At 37.7% G+C, this 24,225-nt stretch overlaps 1 protein-coding gene across 2 annotated transcripts in view; it reads right to left on the bottom strand.

The window, feature by feature from the left end:
- Positions 1 to 24,225, bottom strand: part of GRIK2 (glutamate ionotropic receptor kainate type subunit 2) — a 527,196-nt gene that overhangs the window by 114,653 nt on the left and 388,318 nt on the right. For both annotated transcript variants that reach the window (XM_063311694.1, XM_063311703.1), the window contains exon 13: positions 19,906 to 20,123. In XM_063311694.1, the coding sequence (XP_063167764.1) occupies positions 19,906 to 20,123 (218 nt within the window). The remainder of the gene's footprint in view (positions 1 to 19,905; positions 20,124 to 24,225) is intronic.

Raw genomic sequence — 24,225 nt, forward strand, 5'->3', positions numbered from 1 at the left:
TTCTGTGAAGCAATGAAGACAACTCAGAAGCTTAGATCTGCATTTGGGGGGAAAAAAATGTTGCTGTACAAAGTCAAAAGAGCCACTGCTTTACTGAAACTTTTGAAATGTGGTAAGTATAGGCAATAAAAAGGTGTATCTCAGATACAACAACAGTGTAATAAGAATATATATATGATTATAGTTATGTATAAAAAAATCTGGAAAGATATACACCAAAACATTCAGAAAATTCTGAAAATAAAATATGAATTAAAATCACAAATATTTTTATTAGATATGATCCCAGAGAACATAAATGAAAGGCATTATAATTCATTAAGACACATGCTGACAGTGGCAAGAATTAATCTGGCACAACATTGGAAAAGAAATATTGCCATCACCACAGGACTGGGAGACTAAAATTGAAGAATATGAGGCAATGGAAAAACTGACTATATAAATTAGCAGAAGTCTAACCAAATTCAAGCAGGAATGGTTCCCTTATATATAACATATCACACAGCAAGGCAAGCTAAGAAACTTAGAATATGGTTATTGAAGAAAAAGAGAAACTGTTTAAATAATAATAATAATAATAATAATGATCAAAATGATCCAAAAAGAAATGAGCAATAATGTCCAAAGTATAAAAATATTCAAGTAGCAATTAGTGGCTGGGGGGAAAAAAAAGGGTGGGGAGAAAGAGAGGGGGACTAGCAGATTGTCCTTTTTATCATTTTTAAATCCTTTTTGGTGTTTTGTTTTTTACTTTTAAAAAAGTCTTGTATTTATGTATATGTATCTTTTCCCCTGATCTCTGATTCTGGTAATGTTTTTTTTTTTCTTTGAAGTTAACTAACTTCTTTAATAATTAACTAACAAAAAAGAGATGTTAAGAAAAAAATCAATAGATTTTTAGATTACATATTTTTCAACAGGAAATAGTCTTTTAGAAGCAACCTCATTGCATTTATGTTGTTGGAGATGCAGTTAAATTAATGCTTTCTTTAAATATATTGTTTGATTTGGGAAAGAAGTCATTACATGCATTAACTCAACTTTCAGACTTAATATTTTCAGATGTTTATACTTTTGAAGTTTCTCTCTGTCATATGGGAGCTGACATCTTGAAAAAGAAAATGGAAAAGAGCTACCATTCAGCACTGGAAAAACAAACATATGGTTCCAACTATTCAGTGGTCTGCAGAATTGATTAATATAGATTAGCTATGGATGAGTGTAACAAATCATGGCTTTCATTTACTATGGATGTATGTATGTCTGAAAATATATGCCCTGTATGTTTTTGTTTCTTTTTGTTTTAGCATCTTTTATAATTTTGTGTATTCTTTTTTCCTTTTCCTTTTTTATATAATATACAGTATAAAGTTATATAAAATCATTTATTATCGGCAACCAAACTTGATCATGTAGTTTAGCTCTTTAATCTCTTCTTAAATATAGATATACAGATACCTATTTAGAAATATAAGGATGATACTAACTATATTCTAGGAAAAAAAATAATAATACTTGTTTGTCTCTTCATTAAACATAACTACCACTTGAGATTATGGTCAACATGAAATAAATTGGAGGATGGTGTCTGTGTTCACTGCTTGTATTTCATGAAAAGTAAGGTAGTAACTCGTCTCCCCTTCCCCCAATCACCTTCATGCCCTTAAAATCTGCTCCGAGGAGTTTGGAAAACTTCTGAGGAAACAGGGAGTTGAAGAGATGAGGCAGAAGGAAAGGAGAAGAAAGTTCACTGGAAGATGGCTGTCATGATTCTTGAATTTGCCTGAGCAATCAAAATCTATTACTTAAGTCCAGGAAGAAAGTGGCCACTTTGCCAAAGTATTAGAGTAAAAAGCAGAAGCAAACGAAATTATCTATTATTATTTTTGTGTTCCGATATTACTATTTTGTGATTGTGCCATATCAAATGGGGACCAGTGGATGTAATGAGTCTTCTACAGCATAAATAGTTGGATCCAAAACTAGTCCCATTTAGTAGATCCATTGAAATTAATGGAATTTCATTTTTTTCAAAATCAGCTTTCTTGAGCAAGGAGAAAGGTACTGAAATTTACAGGATGGAAAAGAATAGAGAACACTAAAATATGTCCTCAGAAAGGTTATTTAGTTTAATCACACCTTTGGAAATGCACTGTAAGGAGCTAAATCAAATCACCACATTGGAGTATTGCCAGAAAGAAAATGCAGCCATGATTCTTTAATGAGTAGGTGAGTTGGCGAAATAGCAGGTTTATTTCTTAGCTGTCTTACAGAGTGTTATGCTTCTAATAAATTGGAATGCTAACAACACAATAAAAACAACATTTGGGCATTTCAGCCATAATCTATATTTACTCCAATATCAAATGACATCAGATACATCCTGAATATAACAGTACTGTGCATATACCTCTTGGTGGGATATGTGCAACAATACTGTATGTTGGCTTGCAAAAGTAGTGTCTAAATAGAGATACTGACTTGCATAAAATAGCAAACACATGCTTGGGGTAAAACTGGGCCTGGGTTGTGCTTGTGACATACTAGCCAAAATGTGCAAAACCTGAAGGGCGTTATCCTTGACAGCAGGGAATGTGGCATGGGTATAACTAAAGCTGATAATCTAATCTATTTTTTTTTCTAATTTGTGCACCTACAGTGTTACTAAAGGTAGAACAAAACAGTGAAATTTTAAGATATTCAAATGCTAGTAGAAAGTTAGTGGGCAGTTATGTTATCTATTGTGAAGAATGAATGTTTGTCAGAAGAAGTGAAAATGTATGTATATAAGCATGAGTTTCTTCCCAGATTGTACATGCAAGTGATAACGTGGTATGTCAGGAGTAACGTAAGAGTAAGTTGAATGCAGTGTGAATGTGTATAGCAAAAGAAGAAGAGATAAGATCAAGAATAAATAAAGAATGAATGTGGACTGAATAGAAAAGTGAGCAACTGGAACCAAAGTAATACACTGAAGTACTTAAAGAGAGAAGGAATGAGGATCAAATTGCTAAATGAATAAACAAAGGAAGAGTGAATGGGTTCAGAAGAAGGAGGAGACTGAGAAATTTGTGGTAAGATAGCACTGATTAAATCTGCAAAAATAACAAGGCAATGTATGAATCTGTATGGACATGAGGGCAAGTATTATCAAATTCTCTTCACTGAGATATGTTAAGTTGGGGGTGTGGGAGGAAAGGGATATAGAAATCTTTGTTCTTAATATTTCACATATTTGAAAGAAATAAATTTATTATGAATGTAGCCTCAGTCTGTCAAATATTACAAAAATAAACAAAAATTATCATAATACTTATATCATAGGTTGGTACTTAGTATATGTAAAATATAACTATATAAAAATAAACATTAGCTGATCATATTTACTCCTTAATAACAATATAACCACTATAAACATGTAAGAGATTGTTCTTCATTTTGTGTTCAAGCAATTCATATTGCACGATGTGATAACTAATATCATATTAGAATTATTTTGGTAAGTATATGCTTTCCAATTTGCATAGCTGTAATTATAACTCAGTGACAGCAACACATGCTTCTTCAATCAAGATTCATTATGAATATGACACAAAGGACATTCTTTAGATGTTTGCCAAATGTATTTATTTACTCTCATGCACTCATCCACTTTGGGAAACACATTAAGATTTAAATTACAGTAAAGAAACTAATTTTCTTAGGAAAAAACTAAAAAGAGACTACAAGTAACTCCATTTCAGCACACTCAGCAGATCTGCCTTGGTGATGCCTTTGTACATTAAGTTTATGAATGAAAAACTGTTCATGTTAGAAGATGCTATGCATCATGATAAGCTGAAATCCCACTCTCCATAGTAAATGATGCTCTGTGATAGCACAGGACTTCTAGAAACTCATGTTAAGTATTATTCTAGGATATGGACTGGAATTTAAAATGTATTGCTAAATCAACCTATACCTGAGCTAGACTAATTGCATGATGTACATAATGCACCTTCAGCAAAGGATTGTTACCTTGTCATGGTGCTGGAGCTTGAGCACCTCAATGATGCCATGAGCTAAACCATGAAGGGCCACCCCAAGACGGGAAGGTTATGACAGAGAGGTCAGACTAAATGCGATCCCTGGGGAAGGTAATGGCAACCCACCCCAGTATTCTTGCCGTGAAAACTAAATGGATCAGTACAACCAGAGATATGTCCGTATACCATCGGAAGATGAGACCCCCAGGTCGGAAGATGGTCAAAATGCTACTGGGGAGGAACAGAGGATGAGTTCAACTAGCCCCAGACGTGATGACGCAGCTAGCTCAAAGACAAAAGGACGGCTAGCGGCTGACGGTGCTGGTGGTGAATGGCGAATCTGATGTTCTAAGGATCAACACACCATTGGAACCTGGAATGTAAGATCTATGAGCCAGGGCAAATTGGATGTGGTTATTGGTGAGATGTCAAGATTAAAGATAGACATTTTGGGCGTCAGTGAACTGAAATGGACTGGAATTGGCCACTTCACATCAGATGACCACCAGATCTATGACTGTGGACAAGAGGACCACAGAAGAAATGGAGTAGCCTTCATAATTAATAGTAAAGTGGCTAAAGCAGTGCTTGGATACAATCCAAAAAAACGATAGAATGATCTCAATTCAAATACAGGGCAAGCCATCTAACATCACAGTGATCCAAATATACGCCCCAACCATAGATGCTGAAGAAGCTGAAGTAGAGCAGTTCTATGAGGATCTGCAGCACCTACTGGACAACACATCTAAAAGAGATGTTATTTTCATCACGGGAGACTGGAATGCTAAGGTGGGCAGTCAATTGACACCTGGAATTACAGGTAAGCATGGCCTGGGAGAACAAAACGAAGCAGGACATAGGCTGATAGAATTTTGCCAAGACAACTCACTCTGCATAACAAACACTCTCTTCCAACAACCTAAGAGATGGCTTTATACATGGACTTCACCAGATGGACAACACCAAAGTCAGATTGACTACATCCTTTGCAGCCAAAGGTGGCGGACATCTATACAGTCGGTAAAAACAAGACCTGGAGCTGACTGTAGTTCCGATCACGAACTTCTTATTGCACAATTTAGGATCAGACTAAAGAGATTAGGGAAGACCCACAGATCAGCTAGATATGAGCTCACTAATATCCCTAAGGAATATGCAGTGGAGGTGAAGAATAGATTTAAGGGACTGGACTTAGTAGATAGGGTCCCAGAAGAACTATGGACAGAAGTTCGCAACATTGTTCAGGAGGCGGCAACAAGATACAAGAAACCAAGAAGGCAAAATGGCTGTCTGCTGAGACACTAGAAGTAGCCCAAGAAAGAAGGAAAGCAAAAGGCAACAGTGATAGGGGGAGATATGCCCAATTAAATGCAAGATTCCAGAGGTTAGCCAGAAGAGATAAGGAATTATTTTTAAACAAGCAATGCACGGAAGTGGAAGAAGACACTAGAATAGGAAGAACAAGAGACCTCTTCCAGAAAATTAGAAACATCAGAGGTAAATTCCAGGCAAAAATGGGTATGATCAAAAACAAAGATGGCAAGGACCTAACAGAAGAAGAAGAGATCAAAAAAGGTGGCAAGAATATACAGAAGACCTGTATAGGAAGGATAACAATATCGGGGATAGCTTTGATGATGTGGTCAGTGAGCTAGAGCCAGACATCCTGAAGAGTGAGGTTGAATGGGCCTTAAGAAGCATTGCGAATAACAAGGCAGCAGGAGACGATGGCATCCCAGCTGAACTGTTCAAAATCTTGCAAGATGATGCTGTCAAGGTAATGCATGCTATATGCCAGCAAATTTGGAAAACACAAGAATGGCCATCAGACTGGAAAAAAACAACTTATATCCCCATACCAAAAAAGGGAAACACTAAAGAATGTTCAAACTATCGAACAGTGGCACTCATTTCACATGCCAGTAAGGTAATGCTCAAGATCCTGCAAGGCAGACTTCAGCAATTCATGGAGCGAGAATTGCCAGATGTCCAAGCTGGGTTTAGAAAAGGCAGAGGAACTAGGGACCAAATTGCCAATATCCGCTGGATCATGGAAAAAGCCAGGGAGTTTCAGAAAAACATCTATTTCTGTTTTATTGACTATTCTAAAGCCTTTGACTGTGTGGACCATAACAAATTGTGGCAAGTTCTTAGTGGTATGGGGATACCAAGTCATCTTGTCTGCCTCCTGAAGAATCTGTATAACGACCAAGTAGCAACAGTAAGAACAGACCACGGAACAATGGACTGGTTTAAGATTGGGAAAGGTGTATGGCAGGGCTGTATACTTTCACCCTACCTATTCAACTTGTACGCAGAACACATCATGCGACATGCTGGGCTTGAGGAATCCAAGGCTGGAGTTAAAATTAACAATCTCAGATATGCAGATGATACCACTTTGATGGCTGAAAGTGAAGAGGAACTGAGGAGCCTTCTGATGAAGGTGAAAGAAGAAAGTGCAAAAGCTGGCTTGCAGCTAAATCTCAAAAAAACCAAGATTATGGCAACCAGCTTGATTGATAACTGGCAAATAGAGGGAGAAAATGTAGAAGCAGTGAAAGGCTTTGTATTTCTAGGTGCTAAGATTACTGCAGATGCTGACTGCAGTCAGGAAATCAGAAGATGCTTAATCCTTGGGAGAAGAGCAATGACCAATCTCGATAAAATAGTTAAGAGCAGAGACATCACACTGACAACAAAGGTCCGCATAGTTAAAGCAATGGTGTTCCCCGTAGTAACATATGGCTGTGAGAGCTGGACCATAAGGAAGGCTGAGAGAAGGAAGATAGATCCTTTGGAACTGTGGTGTTGGGGGAAAATTCTGAGTGCCTTGGACTGCCAGAAGATCCAACCAGTCCATCCTCCAGGAAATAAAGCCAGACTGCTCACTTGAGGGAATGATATTAAAGGCAAAACTGAAATACTTTGGCCACATAAGGAGAAGACAGGACACCCTGGAGAAGATGCTGATGCTAGGGAGAGTGGAGGGCAAAAGGAAGAGGGGCTGACCAAGGGCAAGGTGGATGGATGATATTCTAGAGGTGACGGACTCGTCCCTGGTGGAGCTGGGGGTGTTGACGACCAACAGGAAGCTCTGGCGTGGGCTGGTCCATGAAGTCACGAAGAGTCGGAAGCGACTAAACGAATAAACAACAACATAATGCACATCCCTTGGAACAGGTGAAATATCAAGACTCCCAAAAATTCTCTTCAAGTCACTGAGTAACACTAAGTAAGAATATTTTACTCAGGCTAGAAAATCAAGGGCCACGTCCATTCTGGGGTGGGGTGGGGAAATTCTCAGAATGCAGCAGGGTAACACTCTCCCTTACCAACATCAACTGACAAAGAGAAATCAGCAATTCTGTTAAGAATCTCAAGTTGCTTTAGTGGGCTAAAACTCAAATCAAAGTTTAAAGGCTATTCCTATAATCAGACATAAGACTGGTTTCTTAAAAATACTTTATTCCATGATCAAGATACTTGCCAATTTGTTTTTACAATTATGATAGTAACTACATAATCACAGAATTATTTGCACAAGTGTTATGTGCACAATAGATATGGTTTTGATTTTTTTTTTTTCCTTCAAAAAACCTGTCTTCCTATTTCAAAAGTATTTTCTTCCTCCATAAGGAAGGTTTTTTGCTTCTCTGTCTCAAGGCACTTTAGAATTTCTTCTGGGGTGCTGCTAAGCTTACTGTAACTTAATAAAACTATAATACATTTTCCAATTTCTAGGATATATTTCCTTCTCACTCTGCCACCTTATATGGGCTTATATTTTGATTTCTGGTTTTTTTGCAGAATCCAAAATAATCTTTTTTTGTTTTCAACAATAATATGAGCACAATTAGGAAGTTATTACCAAGACCTCTGATATCTTGGAAGAGGTTTGGTTCAGTTATTATTCCAGCATTAAAGGCTTCAGGATGGAGAATTTTCATGTTCACATGAAAAACTGAGATTTTGTGATAATCCCAAATTTAAAATTGTTGGTTAATGCTGATTTTGGGGTAATGGGTCTGTTTATTGTTAACAATTCCTTCAAAACACTTTGTGTATTTTAAGAATAAACATTGCCTAAAACTGCTGAGTGGCAAAATATTCAGTTAAAACATTTTGATTTTTCACTTTGGAACCAACACATTAGCAGTTTCCAAAACTGCAAAGCTACTTGTTTTAGAGCGTGTTTTGGAAGAGTCTAAATTTACTCTTTATTTCTGTAAGCAAGTAAAAAGGATTATTGAGGCAGACACTGATAATCTACAAAAATATTGGAATATCCCATTTTAATAAATCAATGGTCTTGCATTTCAAAGAATGTTAATGTGCTTTTTATGATGAGACTAAAGCATTAAGATCTGCCTTCTAGTTTATTGGACAGAAGTTTAAGAAGGGTTGGCTGTCAAACTGTTTATACTGCCGATGTAATATATTTGAGTGAACTAAGTCATATGAATTGGGTTTTCCTATGGTTGTGCTGTGTTTGGTTAATATTGATATTATTATTAATATAATTTGGAGAAGAAAAATAAGGTACAAATATGTTATTGTGCTGGATTATGTACCCCAAATCTGGAATTTATCAATTTATGAAGAACTTTGGATTCACTGAGCTTCATATATAGTTAAAAATATACATTGCTGTTGGAAGGAAATTAACACCCTGGACCTACAATCCTGGACTGAAGAAATGTGTTTATTCTCAGGCTCAGAGACTGACCCTTTTGTGACTTAACAGAAAGAATGATCACTATGGTCCCATATGTAAAAGTTTTAACTTTAAAAACTCAGATACTTTTATGAAGCTATTGTAACATGTGTGTCTCTGTTCTTTTCTTTTGTCCTTTTTTGTTAATTTGTATATATACAATATATCTGAGATGATTTTGGGATATACTGTAATATATCCAAAAAAGCATATATCCAAAAAAGCATATATTAGTGTTAGTATAGTCCAGTATAAAATATATTAGCTAGGAAAGCACATTTAGGATAACACTTGCTATTTTTAATAAAATTTTAAGAACATTTGACAAGGCCAAATTAAAACCAGACTAAGACTATTTATTGATCACAACTATACTTATTTTTTAAAAAAATAAATCATAAACTTGAAGTTTTGCAAAAGCAGAGAATGAAGATGTATGCAAAGTATGTATTGTAACAAAGGAGATGAATTAACCATTTATTTGGTTGGTATGAAAACCAAAGCTGTTATGTTGAAACATGAGAGAAAAACACATTTAAATTCATGAACACAAAAATTGTATGGCACACAATACCCATTTAAAAGATAAACATCATTTTTATTTTATTCTGCAGGTTTGCCAGTATGGAAATCAATAATTCTAAAATACTCATTCTAATATCTAGCCACAGGGTACCATGATTTTAAAATATGCCTTTGCCATTCTTTTACACTTAATAAATTTAGTAAAATATATATTTTGTATATGAATATCAAAAATGTTCTAAGAACAGTTCAAAACTGAAGTTAAAAAAATAGTTTCTTGAGTGATAAATTATCAAAGCCAAAAATGATATTGACACATCTAAAAATTGGAAGTGCACATTAGCTGCTTGTGATTAGTTTATAATGACAATTCAGAATTCTTTCTTTTCAGCTGTTCCTCTCTACTTCCATGTATCCGGCAAACAAGGATACCAACAAACCCCATAGATTTCCTACATTTCAGCCTCTAGTTCTGGAAGGCAAATTAAGCAAGGTGAAATATTTCTTATGTTCTCACTATCCACATCTGTACTTCTGTAATTTGTGTTTTACCGTGACTATGTGTGTGAAGGTAGAAGAGCTCACAACAGTTAAATTGCAGTGAACTGCTAAAATTGGGGAAATTATGCATAGTAAGAATAGGTATTTTCAGCTGTGTGGGCAATGAGTCAGAGATTGCATGTACTGGATGCATAGCATAATGCCTTGTCTTCCTTCAGTTCAAAGATCTGAATTGGCACAGCTTGTTGGGAAATGTATATTAAAATCCACTGCACCCTCCAGACATACAGTATTACAGAATCTGCTAATTTTCTGGAACAGCTTATTCCTGCAAACCCAATAACCATACAGCCTTTCCAGTATTTTCCCACTCTCTTCTCAAAAGTCTGGGTTTTGCACTCAGTGGTTGCTAGGGCTTACAAGGAAGAGGCTGATTTCTGGCATGGCCTTGTTGACTATAGAACTCAATGTACAAAGCAGAATACAGATGCTTTGGTTGCTGCATTGAGAGGACCTTATAGGGAAGCAAGCAAACAAACAAACTGGCCATTCCTATAACTGTACTATATCTAGAGGAGGGCAGGAAGTGGGAAGAAGAGAACAGAAGTCATGGTAACCAGGGACAGTGGGTAGTCTAAGCCAGTGTAAAAGTTAAGTTAATGCAATAAGGAAGGAATTAATTATTTAAAATCCTATGTTTAGAGAGAGCGTATCTGAGCTGCAAAAGTCCAGAAACCACTTTTTGTTATTCAGTTGCTCAATCATTCCAAGTCTTCAAGACCTGATGAACATAATTTCACCAGGACTGTCTGAGTAACTGCTTCTTTGAGTTCTTGTAAGCTCATGCTTGTATCATCAGTGTCCGAACCAAGCCTGCCTCTGACTCGGAAAGTGAAACTCTTTCAGAGTCAGATGAGGAATTGGAAACTTATTGGTCCGAAACCAGGAAAATGAAACTCCAGGCTGAGCCAGCGGTGTGGGAAGAATCCATGGCACTCATTGGGCAAGATCCGGAGAAGGATTCAAATATGCCAATCAGTGTGCGCCGACAATGAGCTGAAAAGCACACACAGGAGAAAGCAGCCCAATTGGCTGCAGGAGACTCCAAGTGCACCAAAGATCAGAATAAAAGGCAGCTGCACGAAGAGCGGGCTGCCAGAGACAACCGATCCTCTAAGCCTGCAGCTTCAGAAGAAGAGTCCTTACTGGTGTCAGAGGCAGTGTCTGTGGCCATAGAGGAACCAGCGCTTGAGCTCCACTCCAAAAAGGAATTGAATCTTGTGTCTGCTGCAACCAAGGAACCAGTGTCAGCCGTCCCTGGCAGTCTTCACCTTGCAGCCAGCCTCGAAACTCCACAATCTCCTCAGCAGCATAGTCAAGCTGAGAAGTTTCTGTGCCGCCGCTTGTCCATAGTCCTGTGCAACAGCATTTCACAGATTCAGCCGCGCTTTGGGGTTTCACAACTATCTTGTTCAGAATCTGGGTTCCTGGTCACTCCGGGGCTTCCAGCCAAGTTCAGCCTTGCTTCCAGTCTTCAACCTTGCTCCAAGTTCCCAGTCCAGAGAATTCAGCCTAGGCTGGGGGTTCCAGCCGATTCTAGCCTTGATCCGGGTTCCAAGCCTTGTTCCAAGTCTCCAGCCCAGAGAATCCAGCCTAGTCCGAGTCTTCCAGCTGAGTCCAGACTTGTGTCCAATTCCCAGCCTTGCTCCAAGTATCGAGTCCTGCTCCAAGACTCCAGTCCTGAGAATTCCACCTAGTCCAAGTCTTCTAGCTGAGCCTTGCCTTGTTCTGAGTTTGACTCCTGCTTCCAAGCTCCAGTTGCTGTGTCCAGACCCAATCCAGTTCCAGATTGCCAATGATCCAGTGCCAGAACAGTTCCAGCACTCCGTTCCAGTTCAAGATCTGTTGCTTCCAGCACACTGCGTTCCAGCCGCATCCAGCCTTCCTGTCCAATGAAAGAGTCCTGTTTCACGGCCTGTTGTGTCCAGTTGGGCCTTTTGATTTGAGTCTTCATATCCAAAGACTTAATTATTGTAAATAGTTATTTAATAAAGTGTGTTTTTAAGACATTGTATGGCTGCATAGTCTGAACAGGACAATCACTGATAATATAAAATTACCTCATCTTGGCCTCATTTTTTGTTGTTTTTCATGTTTCCAAATATCAGGAATTTGACTTTACTGTTTATGTCCAAAACATTATAGCTTTAGCCACATAATAGTACTTCCAGTAATCAAATTCACTTCATCTAGTACTGAATAAGTTGTTTGTCTTGCAGTCCAAAGTATTCTTAATAAATTTCTTCAGTACAACAATTCAAAGGGATCAATTTTGTTTTGTTCAGCTTTTTTGATGGTCCAGCTTTCATAGACCTTTGCTCTCAATGTGATGTCTCAGCACTTTATTTTTTTGTCTATATTTTTCATAATCTTTCTCCCAAGTAGCAGGCGTCTCTTTATTTCACTGAAAGTCATACCCCTGTAAATTTTGAGCCCACTCTGCAAGGTGGGGGCGGGGGGAGAACCAAGTGATTTCTGCAAGCAATCTCTCCTGACCCATTCCACCCCCATACAGAGCAGCAAGATTGGAGAGGAAGGGATTACAAGAGAGTAATCCAGCACACAATGGAGAATACACAGGGCTGTTTGCATAGTGTGCCGGCACCAGCACATTGTTTTCAATGTGTATTTCCCATTGTGTGCTGGATTACTCTCTTGTAATCCCTTCCTCTCCAATCTCGCCACTCTGAGAGGGGGGAAAAAAGAGAGAGAAAAAAGGTCAGGTGCAGGACAACATGTACTGATTGTAATGGCGATCACGTGACTAAGGGACAGCACCATCGTAACTTTGAACGGTTGCTGAATGAGGCATTTGGTAAGCGAGGGCTACCTATAAACATTTATTTGGAATTCCCTTGCTTTTTTCATTATCAGATGTTAGCAATGTGCCCTTGTCTCTTTTTAATGCAGCTTCTATATGCATATTTAGTCTGGATGGCAAAATCTTGAGCATTTTCTTACTAATATATAGGAACAACTGGTTGGTAGTGTCAGCATTATTAAGCACTGTCCTTTCTTGGTATTGGAATATAAACTGATCTTTTATACTCTTCTGATGACTGCCATGTATTCCATACCTGCTTACAAACAGTATGTATCACTTTGCACCATAAAGCAATGTTTTCTAGAGGTCATTTAAATTCAGTTTCAGAAAGTTTGGCTTTAATTCAGTGATCAAATCTTTGCAAATATTTAATTCAGTGATTCAAATCTTTGCAAATCTTTAATTTAATATCCTTGATTTGGTAATCTTTTTTGTACATTTTTTTTCCTTATGTTTGCACCATATTTTCTTTATATCTTCCTTCTCCAATAGATCTTTGCCTTCTTTGACTTTTATTATGCCAATTTTTGCATAAACATTTCTCTTGATTTCTGTAATTTCCTTAAATAAATTTCTTGTCCTTCCCATTCTTTGCATTGCTTACTTAGCTATAACATCTTATCTCTTCCTGATCTTTTCTCTGGAATTCAACATTTAGTTGGGCAAATTCTCTGCCACTGTACTTTTAGCTCTCCATTTTTTCTTCAGCTATTTTTAACCATACCAGCAGACAGTCATTTTGCCTTTTTCATCTTTTTGCCTTTTGAATACTTTTGTGACATCTTTAGAGATGTCACAAATTTCAGTCTAGAGTTCTTCTATCTCCCAGAGTCCCTCTTTTGGGGGAGATGGGCGGTAACAAAATTTGAATAAAAATAATAAAATATTGTTGTGGTTGTATCTTGTTGGTTTGATTATTTCATTTGTCTTCTGGGGTTTAAGCTAACATTTTGGAAGCAGTTTGTTAACTGAACTACATTAAGCACCAAGTCTTAAAACTGTTTTTTCCTGACTGAATAGAGGTTCTCCATTTTTCCTTGCAAACTATATAGCCAATTCAATTTTGGTGTTTTCCATTGCTACACATGATATCCATGTGTAGAGTCATACTTTAAGTTGTTGAAATAAGGTATATGCTATAAACATGGCATGAGGGGCATTTTGCAAGTTGCCTTATCAATTTCTGCTTCTTCAGTATCTATAACGTGGATCATTGTAATATTGATGGGCTTGCTTTGGACTAGAATTGATATTATTCTGACATGTCTGAGGTCATGTATGAGCACAGAGTTTGACATCTTTTTATTAATAATTATGGCTATTCCATTTTGACTAAATTTCTTATTTAGTATACAAGATCTGATGCTCCTTTGATGTGAAGTGGCCAATTTCAGTCCATTAGTTTCTGGAATGTCAATGTTCAGTCTTGATATTTCTGCTGTGACAACATCAATTTCATCTTGGCTCATGGTTATGACATTCCAAATACAAATATTATCCATATCTTTGCAGCATCCAACTTTCCTTTTGCCTCTGGCCATATCAACAGCTGGCCATATAAGATTTCATCTGTAATCTAGCCATATCATAAGAGTTGCTGGGAGTTGGGCGGCATATAAATTTTTAATAATCATAATAATAATCCATGCTACTCATAGTTTCCCTGTGATCCTTAGTAGCTTGTTGTATACCTTTTTACCTAGGGAACTCAAAACAAATCAGTTTATTACAGCCATAAGGCCAGACAAAATAAAATATCTAACAGTAGAACTTTTACATACATAAACATATACAGTACATAAACACACAGAAATATATAGAGACAGAGACAGAGACAGAGACAGATCAGAAACGCAATGAGCATAATACTTTAGATATTTTATCTGGCCCTGTGGCTGTAATAAACTTATTTATTTATTTTATTTATTTATCAAATTTTGCCACCGCCGATCAACAAATATTATCCATATCTTTGCAGCATCCAACTTTCCTTTTGCCTCTGGCCATATCAACAGCTGGCCATATAATTTCATCTGTAATCTAGCCATATCATAAGAGTTTGGGGGGGACGCTGGGCGGTTTATTTGATTTGATTTGATTTGATTACCTAGGGGACAGAATAGTTGGGTAGGTTGCCAGTTTTTCTTTAGTGGATTGTGTTTAATCTGATCCCGTTATTATAATTTGCCATTATCAGTAATTCTTCTCGGTCTACATACTCCTGGCTAAATAACTCATAACACTGAATGTAGAAGGCCCTTTACCACTACAAGATAACAGGACAACTCTTTCCTTTGCTACCATTTAGTGTTTGCCTGGATTTCTACAGCCCAGATATGGTAACTGTTGTTGTTGTTTATTCATTCAGTCGCTTCCGACTCTTCGTGACTTCATGGACCAGCCCACGCCAGAGCTTCCTGTCGGTTGTCAACACCCCCAGCTCCCCCAGGGATGAGTCCGTCACCTCTAGAATATCATCCATCCACCTTGCCCTTGGTCGGCCCCTCTTCCTTTTGCCTTCCACTCTCCCTAGCATCAGCATCTTCTCCAGGGTGTCCTGTCTTCTCATTATGTGGCCAAAGTATTTCAGTTTTGCCTTGAATATCATTCCCTCAAGGGAGCAGTCTGGCTTTATTTCCTGGAGGATGGACTGGTTTGATCTTCTTGCAGTCCAAGGCACTCTCAGAATTTTCCTCCAACACCACAGTTCCAAAGCATCTATCTTCCTTCTCTCAGCCTTCCTTATGGTCCAGCTCTCGCAGCCATATGTTACTACGGGGAACACCATTGCTTTAACTATGCGGACCTTTGTTGTCAGTGTGATGTCTCTGCTCTTAACTATTTTATCGAGATTGGTCATTGCTCTTCTCCCAAGGATTAAGCATCTTCTGATTTCCTGACTGCAGTCAGCATTTGCAGGAATCTTCGCACCTAGAAATACAAAGTCTTTCACTGCTTCTACATTTTCTCCCTCTATTTGCCAGTTATCAATCAAGCTGGTTGCCATAATCTTGGTTTTTTTGAGGTTTAGCTGCAAACCAGCTTTTGCACTTTCTTCTTTCACCTTCATCATAAGGCTCCTCAGTTCCTCTTCACTTTCAGCCATCAGAGTGGTATCATCTGCATATGTGAGATTGTTAATGTTTCCTCCAGCAATTTTAACTCCAGCCATGGATTCCTCAAGCCCAGCACGTCACATGATGTGTTCTGCATATAAGTTGAATAGGTAGGGTGAGAATATACAGCCCTGCTGTACTCCTTTCCCAATCTTAAACCAGTCCGTTGTTCCGTGGTCTGTTCTTACTGTTGCTACTTGGTCGTTATACAGATTCTTCAGGAGGCAGACAAGATGACTTGGTATCCCCATACCACTAAGAACTTGCCACAATTTGTTATGGTCCACACAGTCAAAGGCTTTAGAATAGTCAAGAAAACAGAAATAGATGTTTTTCTGAAACTCCCTGGCTTTTTCCATGATCCAGCGGATATTGGCAATTTGGTCCCTAGTTCCTCTGCCTTTTCTAAACCCAGCTTGTACATCTGGCAATTCTCACTCCATGAATTGCTGAAGTCTGCCTTGCAGGATCTTGAGCATTACCTTACTGGCATGTGAAATGAGTGCCACTGTTCGATAGTTTGAACATTCTTTAGTGTTTCCCTTTTTTGGTATGCGGATATAAGTTGATTTTTTCCAATCTGATGGCCATTCTTGTGTTTTCCAAATTTGCTGGCATATAGCATGCATTACCTTGACAGCATCATCTTGCAAGATTTTGAACAGTTCAGCTGGGATGTCATTGTCTCCTGCTGCCTTGTTATTCGCAATGCTTCTTAAGGCCCACTCAACCTCACTCTTCAGGATGTCTGGCTCTAGCTCACTGACTACACCGTCAAAGCTATCCCCAATATTGTTATCCTTCTTATACAGGTCTTCCGTATATTCTTGCCACCTTTTCTTGATCTCTTCTTCTTCTGTTAGGTCCTTGCCATCTTTGTTTTTGATCATACCCATTTTTGCCTGGAATTACCTCCAGTGTTTCTAATTTTCTGGAAGAGGTCTCTTGTCCTTCCTATTCTATTGTCTTCTTCCACTTCCACGCATTGCTTGTTTAAAAATAATTCCTTTTCTTCTGGCTAACCTCTGGAATTTTGCATTTAATTGGGCATATCTCCCCCTATCACTGTTGCCTTTTGCTTTCCTTCTTTCTTGGGCTACTTCTAGTGTCTCAGCAGACAGCCATTTTGCCTTCTTGGTTTTCTCTTTCTTTGGGATGCATTTTGTTGCCGCCTCCTGAACAATGTTGCAAACTTCTGTCCAGAGTTCTTCCGGGACCCTATCTACTAAGTCCAGTCCCTTAAATCTATTCTTCACCTCCACTGCATATTCCTTAGGAATATTAGTAGCTCATATCTAGCTGATCTGTGGGTTACCTGGCTAACACAGGGATTTGGAAAGGGAAAATAAAAACCATTGTGAAAGGGAATCTGTAACACTCAGGGAACAGAAAACAAGGAACAAACAGCATCAGAGGGGAAAAAAAACAGAAATGCTGCTCCTTAGGAGTTTAGGAGGAAGAGTGGGACTGACAGTTAGAATCTGAAAGAAGGCTTTTCCACTCAGACTTACAATCAGAAAGAATAGATCAAAATAAATATGAAAGTAAATTAAAGCTCTCTATGCTTTGGTAAAGCAGAATCAGTGATCTGCATCATCTATACTCTCTGGATGTTAATCATATGTTCTCTTTAAAGAAAAAAAAAGCTCTTCAAACATTCTTCAATTCATGTTCTGACAGCTCCAATGCCCTAACCATTAAGGCAACTATAATTGATTAGTTCCTACTAAATAAAGAGCATTTTTTTCCTCATAAAATGTTCCATAAGATAGTGTCTACATCTTCTGCAAAACAACCCACAAGAAAAATCATTTCTCCTTTTTAGCCAGTGAAATATTAATTAGTTTTAATTTCCAGAGTAAATTGAATTTCTACCAGAGCTTGGTTAATGTTTATTTAACTCTTGTGGCATCAGCAGAAATAGCTAAATTATTCATAAAGTCAGGCAGAATTCAGTCAAAATATTAGGTCACCAGAATAATAATTAATTTTGAAGACTATCACCTATATTCCCAAATATCAGGATAACCATAGGTCATATGTACAAAAATATATATGCAATTAACAGTAGCATAAGTCTATCAATTCTTTTCCTTAGAAGTTTCATATAAGCTCCATTATGTCATTCCCTCCACACCATTATGTTTCTTTTAATCAAACATACCAAGAAAGTCAGTTCTTCCCAATTACCCTGGAGGGGTGTGTTTAGACCCATTTGAAAATGTTGAAGGATCTCCCTGACAGGTGAATGACCCACAAACATTTTAAAATAACAGCAGCTTATCCAACATCAGCCCATCTAGGTGTTTCTCCTTCCTCTACACAAAGTGTACAGGACAGGTATGATGGGATGGGTACCCTGTACCTCAGGTTGGCCTTGGAAGGCTGCAGCATAGCTGCTGGCAACAGAGTGTTGCCAGCACCATTGTAGCTCATAAGCAGGAAAATAAATGAAATGGAAATAACAGCTGTTCTTTCAAATCAGTAGTGTCATGAGTAAGGATGGCGAGCAGGGGGCTCCCATCCAGGCTGTCAAGCGCATGCGTAGCACTGAGGAACTGTTCAGCCATTCAAAGAGACACAGATCGGGACCGCCTTAACCCTTGGGGGTTATATGTCTGGGTTTTCCCACGCTTCTTCAGTTTGTTAGGATTCCTGTTAAGTACTAGCAATAAATATTAGAGACCAGTTCCTTGTCTCAGTGTGTTTCCTGGTTGTTAGGACAAGTAGCTACAACAAAAAGAAGTTTTAGGATATATTAGGAGCTTATCCTCTTACAATTAGCTTCCCCATACACATGCATACCAAGTATGGAGCCCCCTCTTTGTTGCTAGACGCACCTTCTGTGCTTCTAACAACAGATCCCATTCACGGTGCAACTTCACAGAAACAGTAATTCAGGAAGCTGAGAGTGATGGAAACTTCCAACCTCCTGCTTCTAGAGCTAGTTGCTTCTGTGAAGCTATTGAGAATGTGTGTACATGTCAGGATATCTGGAATATTTATTGAATGCATGAGAAAGCTATTAAAAATGCTAAAAACATTACAAAATATCAAATGGATCAGAGCCTAATGAATGCATTCATGCTGACAAAGGCAAGTTTCATTGCTTTTTAATTTGTTTTTTTTAAAATGGGCAGAAGTGTTATCTACCACCCCCCTCCAATTCTCAGTGGCGGTTCAGGCTTGCACAAATTTTAACATAAGAGGCTTAATACCACATACTAATTGGTAACTTGCTCACATTTTGAAGTTCTAACTGAATATACTTGGACAAAGTTTACCGACCAGGTGATTCAAATATTGTATTATTTCATAATTTATGCCAAGTATAATGCAATAATGGATATCGCTTTGGTACTGCCTTAGTACATCAGAAACTTATTGGTCAAACGTCAAAGCAAGATCCCTTTATTAGAGTTCAGAACCTGGAACCTGACCAGCTGATGTCTTTCTGTTTCTAAGAAATAAAATAGTTCAAGTTGATTCGACTATAAGTACCTGTTAGAATAAAACATGGAATTAAACCAGGGGAAGTATCCTTTGCTCTGCTATTCCACTAGCTGCCCTGATGAAAAAGGCAGGATAAAAATATAATAATAATAATAATAATAATAATAACAACAACAACAACAAAACAACAGCAACAACTATCAGTTCAAAAGTAAATGGCACTTATTTCCAATCAAATAGGGATAAGATAGAAATCATTCCAAGTAATAAGATTGGAAATGCAGTAAGTATGTTTTAGGAATCCAATTTTCTGGGGTTCCAGAGATGGGCAACAGCTGGCTTCCGGGCCACAGTGAGATCTCCCTAGCAGAACCTGAATGCACAAGCAAAATCATTCTGCCTCAGCCAACTTTGTACTTTCTGACTATATGTAGTATCCAGTAGGCATGTTAAGAGCAACGTTTTGAAACAAACCCTCTTCAAGCAGAGCCAGGCTTCCAATGGCAAACTTCCAATGGCCATTTCTGCACAAATATATCTTACATTTTCAAATATGCCAAAAACATACTTTAAAAATAATTTAGATGAGGAAAGGGATTTCCTCCTGCTAATTTGCTGAGTAGAAGTAAGAAAACATAGGGTTTTTTTTTTCTCTCAAATTAATTGTAAAGGGCCTACCTTAAAAAAGGTCATTGTTGCTCCATCTTCAACTGCTCCATATTCTATCTTTGTTTGCTTTGCTAAGTCATCTGCTGAATCAATGGGGGATTCCATGCGTTCCACTGTCAGAAAGGCGGCTAGATTAGCAGTGTACGAGGAAATGATGATAAGTGTGAAAAACCACCAAATGCCTCCCACTATCCTGGTGGAGAGGGCTTTAGGCATGAGCTCGGAACCTAATGAAAATCAGGGAAAAGGATGAATCCAGAGTATTAACGATAGATCTCACTGTCAGAATTCAGGGCTTTTATTATCAAGGAAGAATGGAATCATTGAGCCAGTAAGAATGAAATAAAGCTACAGCTTAACTGACACTTATAAAGACAAACAATTGAAATGGCAAAAAATTATATATATGCAAACGTGTGAATATATATACTCTCTGTGTATGTGTGTGTGTGTGTATATACACACCTACACATACATATACATACACTCTGTGTGTGTGTGTGTGTGCGTATTCTCTCTATCACACACACACACACAACTCAAAGTATTTGTTGAAACAAACTGCAAGATTGTAGAATCCAAGATATAGCAATGGGAGACCCAAATCAATATTTGGCTATGATAATCAAGCATATAGGTAATGACAAATAAAGCAACAATGAAAAACAATCATTGATGTGAGCCATAAAAGAGAAAGTTTCTATTTAGCTTAAAAACAAACAATAATCTTGATCCTCTCAATTAAAATTTGCAGAAGTTCCTCAAAGCATTCATGAACGTCTAAGTAATCCGCTCATAAAATGTTTTGACTTCCATAGAAAATGCTATCCAAAACTAAGAAATAAAAGAATCGGGGGGAAAGCATCAGGAAAACTCTGATACAAAGAAGTATGCAAGAAATCTGAATATATCATGCAACCATGTAAAAAAAAATCATCATGATGAAGCTAGATGTCACAAGTCAATAGTAAAATGAAACATCTCCCATCTCTATACTTAGCTCCACATTTCAAAGCAAATAGAGGTGGATGATCTCATTTACTTGAAAAGCAATGAAAATATTACTATTATGCTTATTTTAAAACAAGCCAGACTATAAGTAAATTGCTGGAGTTGCCTGCTCATGGCCATAAAAATTAGAGGGGCTCTTTGGTAATATTCTAAATTATTATTTAGTTCGTTATTCTAAATTATAATTTAATGGTGGTACAAAAGGCTGAAAGTAGCAGCCTTCACATCCCTTTAGTTCACCAAAAAATATAATGCAATTGACATGCATGAAATCCTTAAGATGGAAAATTGAGTAACTTGGAGTAGCAAAGAAAAATATACACATTTTTCTTCAATGTGCAAAATAATTTTGCAAGGCATAAATGCAACAAAGGTCATTGTGAGTAAAGTTTTGGAAATTTAAATTAATTAGCTGGGGATTGGTTTTATTTTCTGTTTCAACTGGGTAAAATGGAATGAAGGCAAGATGGACCATTTTATTCTTGATCAATTATAACATTTATATTGAATCAATCAAGGAACATCTCCCACAAAGTAGCACATCTTCTAGTGAAGGGAACATTAGCCAAACTCAACACCAATATGGAATAGGGGGAAAAAAAAAATTTTGAAAGAGAGAAATGATATCCTAACCAGACCATTTGATCCAAAACAGCCCATCTGACCCAGCAGTTCATCTTACCCTTGTGGTTTCAAAGAAAATGAACAAAAAAAGCTGACAGCCTTGGACATGACAGCCAACTCCAGCACCAGACTTTGCCTAGAATTCTGCAGGGAAAAAAGTAGAAAAGTACCTTTCGGATGTAGTCGCTCCTATGCCCTGTCAGTCAGACACTTAGACAATAAAACACTAATACTGCCAAATAAGCCCATGAGCTTATACTGTTTTCTTTAAAACAGACACTTAGAAAAGTCAAACAAGATTTGGAAGAAAAGAACATAGATATGTTTGCCATTGTTGCCCCAATTACCACAAGTTTGTATCTTACCCAAGGATATAAAGAGGGTGCCACCAAAGCCTGTAAAACAGAGCCTGGTTAGGGGCTGACTGTCATGTACCCAAGGTAACGTCATGTCCAGCACTATATCCCACAGTTTCCTGGGAGCAAGGGAACCAGGCAAAGGAATGTATGAGTTTCCTCTATCATGTAGCCTCCAGCATTTGTTTCAGTGGTCAGTGTGTTAGAAACAAGATGGTTACAAGTAGACTCCTGGTGTAAATCAGGAGTTGTTATCCGTACGGTTTGTCTTATGTTGGGAGATTTGCTGTTCCATTTTAAAACAACAACGTGGTTAAGGCATGTTTCAAGAAAGGGTTCACATTAAGCATTTCTACTGCAATCCATGCATGCTTATATAGTAGAATCAACTTATTCTTACTTAGAACACATAAGTAAATTAAAATCTACTGATTTAAATGGGGTCACTTTAAAACAGAATTATGCCTGAACTTTATTTAGTGAAATGGTGATCATTTATTTAATTAAATGGTGGTTATTCTTCAATAAGCATGCATAAAGGGGTGAGGGTGGGTGAACACAAACTTTTATAGTCAGAAGGCTATATACTGCTTTCAATGGCATGCAAAGAAGTGGACATGGTTATGACAAAATTTAAATTTGATTAAACTTCATCAAATATAATGGGTGTGATTATTATTTCATCTGTCTATTTTCCCCATTTAGCTCACTGAACATAATTCAACAGTATATTTTGGAGGTGTTACAGTTTAAGGGGATACATATACTGCTGCTGCTGCATAGAATTGTAACTTAATAGATGTGCTCATCAAACTGCATGGGAAGTAGATATAGCATTGCAAAACATGCTGTTAAATTTCTTTTAAAATAAAATAATTTAGATAGAAACTTGTCAACATGAAATGTGAAATTCCAATGCTATTCAGCTTTCATAAGAACTACATTTTTCTCTATGTACACAATAATTAGGTTTACATAACTTATGAAACCATGATTTGGCATTGCATGAGTCAGCCAGTGCTCATGGTCACTGTTTTCCCTTCCTTCCTTCCTTCCTTCCTTCCTTCCTTCCTTCCTTCCTTCCTTCCTTCCTTCCTTCCTTCCTTCCTTCCTTTTGGTATATAGTCCTTATTTATGGGAAAACTTTTCTTTTTGCATGCTGTGGTTTGTCCATTTTACTATACTTTCCTGGAATTGCAAGCATTTCTAAATAGCAGGCTATCTCCACATATTTTATATTCTGAAAAGCATTCAGAAGCTGCAGCTATTCCAGAATGCAGTAGTTCAGGTGGTGGTGGGTGTGCCTCAAGGCATCCATATAACACTTCTCCAAGAGCAGCACTGGTTGCCAGTTAGCTTCCACGTGCAATTCAAGGACCAGGAAGGGTTTTAGAGATGAACTTAAAAATCTTCATGGTTCAGGGCCTGGTATCTGCCAGCCTATCCTGCCCTAGTAATATCTGCCCACTTGATAAGATCCAACAGAGTGGCTTCAGTACATGTCCCTTCAGTTAGAGACAGTCATTTTCAGGGGCCACATAAGCATGCATTTTCAGTCACCACCCCACTCCTCTGAAACAGCACTCCCCTTAGGTACAATCAGACCCTCCCTTTCTGGCTTTTAGGAAGCTGATGAAGACCTGGTTTTTCCACCAATAAGGAGGTTGGAGCATAGTAATTGCCTCTCAGTCACGAAATTGGGTTTCCTTTTATTACTGTTAATGTTTTTAGCCATGCCCCCCTTCTTCATACTTCTAGTAACTGTTTTTAATAGATTGTATGGTTTTAATCCCAATTACTTATTGGGGAAAAGTACCCCACTTAGAGTTAGCAGATCAGAGTGGCATATAAGACCTGTAAATAAATGAAACAAATATCTAGAAATTATTACATTGAGCATTCTTTTGCCTGAATGCCTCAAAATTGCTTAGATGGGATTTCCCCTAATTTTATCCAATGGTACCCTGTGAAGGAGAGATTTACTGGTCCAAAGTCAGCCAGTGAGTTTCGTAGTTAAGTAGCAACTTAAACCCAGGTTGCACTAAGTCCAACAGCTTAACTACTGTATTATACTGTACTACACTACACTACTGATTCTGAGTAGATGGTCTTTTACTGATTACACTATATTTATTTTATTTCTGGTATATTTTCAATAAAAAGAATCAATTATTTATGGGAGGTTGATGTACGATTTGTCACCATATAATATATTCACTTTATGGGTAAATATTTATGGGTCTGCCAGTCAACCGGGTATTTATTCACACACTGATGGATGGTTCCTGAACAGGTTAACTATAACTGAGTTTAAATGCAGTAATATACCCTTGAATGA

The sequence above is a fragment of the Candoia aspera genome, chromosome 1, assembly GCF_035149785.1.
Source record: "Candoia aspera isolate rCanAsp1 chromosome 1, rCanAsp1.hap2, whole genome shotgun sequence".
NCBI lineage: Eukaryota > Metazoa > Chordata > Lepidosauria > Squamata > Boidae > Candoia > Candoia aspera.